At 36.0% G+C, this 5,121-nt stretch overlaps 1 protein-coding gene across 1 annotated transcript; it reads left to right on the plus strand.

The window, feature by feature from the left end:
• The first annotated feature begins 4,322 nt into the window (after positions 1-4,322).
• On the plus strand, positions 4,323-4,823 carry LOC103931781. Its single transcript, XM_009341309.1, has one exon. The coding sequence runs from the start codon at positions 4,323-4,325 to the stop codon at positions 4,821-4,823; it is 501 nt and encodes a 166-aa protein (XP_009339584.1).
• Positions 4,824-5,121: the final 298 nt, after the last annotated feature.

A 5,121-nucleotide genomic window follows, 5' to 3' on the forward strand; every position in this document is an offset into this window, starting at 1 on the left:
AACCGTTCAATATTTTAATTTCCACTTAAAGATCATTATTACCAAAAATCATGTAAACTAGAGATTGTTTAATTATCAAAATGTATCAAATAAATTAACAGTTCATCGTGAATATGTTACTTGTATCTACACTATTGATTTAGATACATTTGGATTACTAAAGGATCTCCAATCTAAATAATTTTTCGTAAAAATGATCTTCACATGTAGATTAAAATTTATACAATGAAGATAAGTTATTTGTTGTAGAAGCAAATATGTTTTTATTTAAATATTTATATTTTCTTTTATTACAAACATTAAATATATAAAGCAAATTTTTTTTAACCTTATCTTTTGATAAGGAGTAATCTCCTCCACTCAATTTTGAAACTTGAGAAAGCTTCTCACTTTAAATAAAGATTCTTTATCTGAGACCAACTCTAACCCTTGAAGTAGATTTCAAAATTTGCCTTCTATTCCCCTCATAAAACACTCTAACCTTTAGTCTAAAAATTAGGCAAATTCTGGCCGAAAAATAGATTTGGGTTAATAGGCTGGCCCACTTCTGTGAACCAGCAATTGGACATCACTCGTGCAAATTGGACGCTCTAACTCGCCCAACGAGCATCAGCTTGCAAGCTTGTGACCTAACCCACGTGGGTTATGTCAGCCACCTTGTCGTGTAAGTAGTTGATGTCGGCCACTTGTTGGCTAACTAAGTTGAGCCCAACGGCTCCTTTTGAGATCAACGACTTACATTCAAATGGTTGCAGGTGATCCAAGTTTTAAGGAATGAGGATCCTCTTTGTGAGGAATCCGGAATTCTCACATCGTGCAGTTAGTTTTCGTCAAATGCTATTTATGTTTAATTTTAAATAAAAAAATTAAAATGATTTATAATTGCACAAGGTACGATAAACAGACACAATATGAAAATATCCAGAATCCTTGCAAATAGGATCCGGAGAAGATCCTTGTTCAGTTTTAAGTGCGGACATAGTGAAAAAAATATGTGATGTGACTATTCTTTATTGACCGACGATGGATAGATTAATATGAAAACTAATGAAAAGGATTTGAAAACTTTGAGTTTTAATGATAAGCACAAAATAAAGGGTAAAGTGAATAGTACTAGGATTGACTTTTTAGTGTAAAAATGTGGTTTTTCGTTAAAGTGAACAATACTAGGAGCTTTTCATTAAAGTTCCCTAGATTAATGTGGGGAGCCTCCTCTAATGGAGAATTTCAATTAAAACTGCAACTTGGCTGCAAAAAGCAGGTGCATGTTTTGTTGTTAGGAATGAATATGGCAATATGATAGGTGCTGGGGCTTTTAATCTTGATGGGGCCATCATTAATGGAGCTGAGGCGAGAGGTTTCAAAGAGGGTCTAATTCATGCAATGCGAAGGGGTTTTAAGAAAATCATGGTGGAGGGTGACTCCTCGTCTCATTCAGCGGCCTAAGGCTATTGCGAGATACCCTGGAATATCATTTCTTTAATCGAAGATATTCGATGGTTGGCTTTGAACTTTACCAAAATCTGGTGGAAGCACATTTATAGAGAGGCAAACTTTGTGGCATATGTTTTTGCTCGACAGGGTCTTCTCGTCCAGCATAATCATTTTTGGGAGTTATGTATCCTTTTGTTTGCTAGAGCAGCCTTTGATATGGACCATATTGGAACCTGTTGTATTCGTGTTTTCTTGCTTTAATTACGTTTTATCTTGTAAAAAAAATATTTGTACTAGAGCATGTCAATTTCCGAGATGTAACATTGGAAAAAAAAGGGCCAAATCTCGGAAATCAAGGCTGTAAATATCTGTGTAGCGGAGGCTCTAGCGGTGTTGGAAGGGTGACTTCTTGCCCAAGACATGTGTGCATCGCTTTCTTGGAATTTGGAGATGCTATTTAACATGTATGATGAAGACGCTAAATGATTAGATATTACATCATCACACGTTGCATGATTAGATATCACATCACCAAACGCTACATGATTAGATACTTCATCATTGGACGCATCATGGTTATATATTACATCATTAATAAATGATGCATGGTGAGAAGCTGCATGATTAGATGTTGCATCACTTGACGTTGCATTATTAGAAGTTGCTCGATTAGATGTTGCATCACCAGACAATCCACGAGTAGGAGCTACATGTGTTGCATGGTTAGGTGCTTCAAGCGTTACATGATTAGATGCTGCATAATCAGAAGCTAGATGATATGGTGTTGCATGATTAGAAACTGCATGGCTATGAGGTGCCTGATCAAAAGATGCATAATTAGAAATAACACGACTTTGAGGCGGATGATTAGACGTTGCATGATTGCCATCCTCATTATTTGAACTTACAAGATCTTTGACTGAAATATCAATAAAACTACTTTTCAACATCGATAAACACATAAGCATCAAATGCACATCCATATCCGATTGCAGCAAGCAAGTAGGATGCTTGGGAAGAGAATATGTTAGCTCAAAACTCCCTACTATCAGTTTCTTAAACCTTAAACATATATCTTTACAGTATCTACATATTTACTGTGTTCAAACAAAGCAAAGACGACGGTAATTGCACGATAACTACACCTTGCTATTCTAGCAGTCTCCATTTTGCTACATGCAAAAAGGAAAATCGTAGATGAACAGTAAGTATGACCAGAAATGGAAAATAAGCTACCAAACTAACATTATAACTAATAGTAACTGTTCTATAGTAAATATCAAGTTCCTCAACAAAATCAAATGTTCAGTGACTATGTTAATAAGTACTACTATTAAAAGACAAACTAAACACAATGTAATTGATAGACATGAGTTTAGCCAAGTTGGTTAGAACAGTGTGCTTGACCCTCGACACCCAAATTCAATTCCCATTCCCCATAGTTTAGATGAGTTTAGTGTAATTATCATATCATTTTTGTAAAAAAATCACAATGTAATTGAATGCAACTGTCTTAAACATAAAGTAATAGTATTTCTAAAACAGTATACTGTACCAACTGTAACCAAGAGTTTTCCAGATTTTCTTAGGTACTAGGATTCAACATTATACAATATATTCCCACAATAGAACAGTAGCCGTAAAACGGTTGTGGAACAACAAAATCAAATTAAAAAAAAAAAAAACAAGAGAATGGAAATAACAATGTTGAACCAAATACCTCAACCATACCCAATCAATACAAATAAAATACAATGGAAACAAATACCTCAACCATAATTACATAATGCCTTTACTTTATCGACTATAGTTCGACAATGGAAATAGAAATAACCATGAAAATCTGCAGAACCCAATAATGCATATTGGCTTACAAACGTACATTCGGTAAAATCATGTAATAATATTGCATAAAAATCAAAAGCTTTATTAGCATGATGCTTAAGTGAGCCAACATAACTGGAAAAATTAAGGAGGAGAACAATTTAATGGCTTGATACGAGTGCAAAATACAAACTTTTGGAGGAATAGTAAAGACAATATGAACTCATTAACCTAATTGGAGAGAGAGAAAAGAGAGATTTAAACCTTAAAAGAAGCGGAATTGGAAGCAATAGAGGAACTCGAACTCTAGACGACTGGAAAAAATGTTTTTCTAAGGCCATCTCCAACCAAATGAGGGTTATAAGGCTCATTTTAGCTCTATAGCCCTTCAAGAAATTAATATTTTAATGAACAGTGTCAGGCCATATTTCTTATAATCTCCACCTGAGGGGCCAAAGGGTTATAGGCTAAACATAGTCCTGTGACAAAAAACCATCTCCAACCGAGAGGGCCAAAGGGTCATAGGCAAAACATAATTTATTATTTTAGTTGAATTAATATGGTTACTTAAATTAAACTACCTCAATAATTTTTCGAAACGTAATCTCAATAATTTTTCGGATAGGATTTCGAGTGACACGTGTCGATAAGTGAGTAACTTTGCAGATTTCTTGTCGATATGGAATCTCAATAATTTTAGGTCTCAGATTTCAAGTGTCACGTGTTGAGATGTAATTGGTTGTAGGAATTTTAGATAGGATTTTTATCTGCATGGCATTTTTTACCTTCAGCTTCCAATGTCCATAAATAAGGTGGATATTGGGTTATAATTCACACACCTTCAGCTTTGCCCTATCCAATATCTCTTTCAATTCAGTCTCTTTTAATTCAATCTCTTTCAATTCAAGTTTGGAATGAATTCCAGATTTGGATCCTCTTCGGATTCCAACTGGGGTCCCTCATCCAATTCTGAATTGGAAGAAAAATGGGCGCAGATAAGATGAGAAGATGAGGAGTCTGATAAAAAAGATGAAGCATGGTGCAACACATCATATATGGCAGCCATGGCTAGGGTCATGGCGTGTGAGCCAACTGAGGAACAACCTCAATGGGGTGGCTCTGTTGCGGGTCGTTCTTACAAACCACAAATTAAACATATGTCACATGACAATCTGATGAACAACTACTTCAACCCTAACTTGATGTACAAAGAAGAGGATTTTAGACGTCACTTCCAGATGAGGCGTCATGTCCAGCATGTTAATCCATACTTTCAACAGAAGTTGGACAAAGCAAGCTGCCCTGGTTTCTCACTTCATCAGAAGGTTACTATTGCACTTTTAATGATGGCCTATACCTCCCCATCTGATGCGATGAATGATACATATGGCATGACTGAGTCTACATGCCTTGATACTCTTGCTGAATTCTATGACACAATTATTCACCTTTACAAAGAGGAATACCTCCGTGAATCAAATCAAGAAGATCTGGATCGGCTCATTCGTAAAGCTGAAGATCGTGCCCTTCCAAGCATGATATGGTCATTAGATTGCATGCATTGACAATGGAAGAATTGTCCCACCAGATGGCAATGATGCTTTAGTGGAAGGTCGAGAAAGCCAACTATTATGTTAGAGGCAGTTACCTCGTTTGACACATGGATCTAACATGCTTTTTTTGGAGTTGCTGGATCTCAAAATGACATTACAGTTCTTGGCCATTCATCCTCTTCAATAACCTGACAGAGGGTAAATCACCTCAACTTGACTACTACGTCAACGGCCGTCAGTACATATGGGGTATTACTTGGCAAATGACATCTACCCAAAGTAAGCGACACTTGTCCAAGAAATTCCAAAC

Source organism: the organism of the source record quoted next, unplaced genomic scaffold (genome assembly GCF_019419815.1).
Source record: "Pyrus x bretschneideri cultivar Hongxiangsu unplaced genomic scaffold, Pyrus_bretschneideri_v1 Contig9, whole genome shotgun sequence".
NCBI classification, from domain to species: domain Eukaryota; kingdom Viridiplantae; phylum Streptophyta; class Magnoliopsida; order Rosales; family Rosaceae; genus Pyrus; species Pyrus x bretschneideri.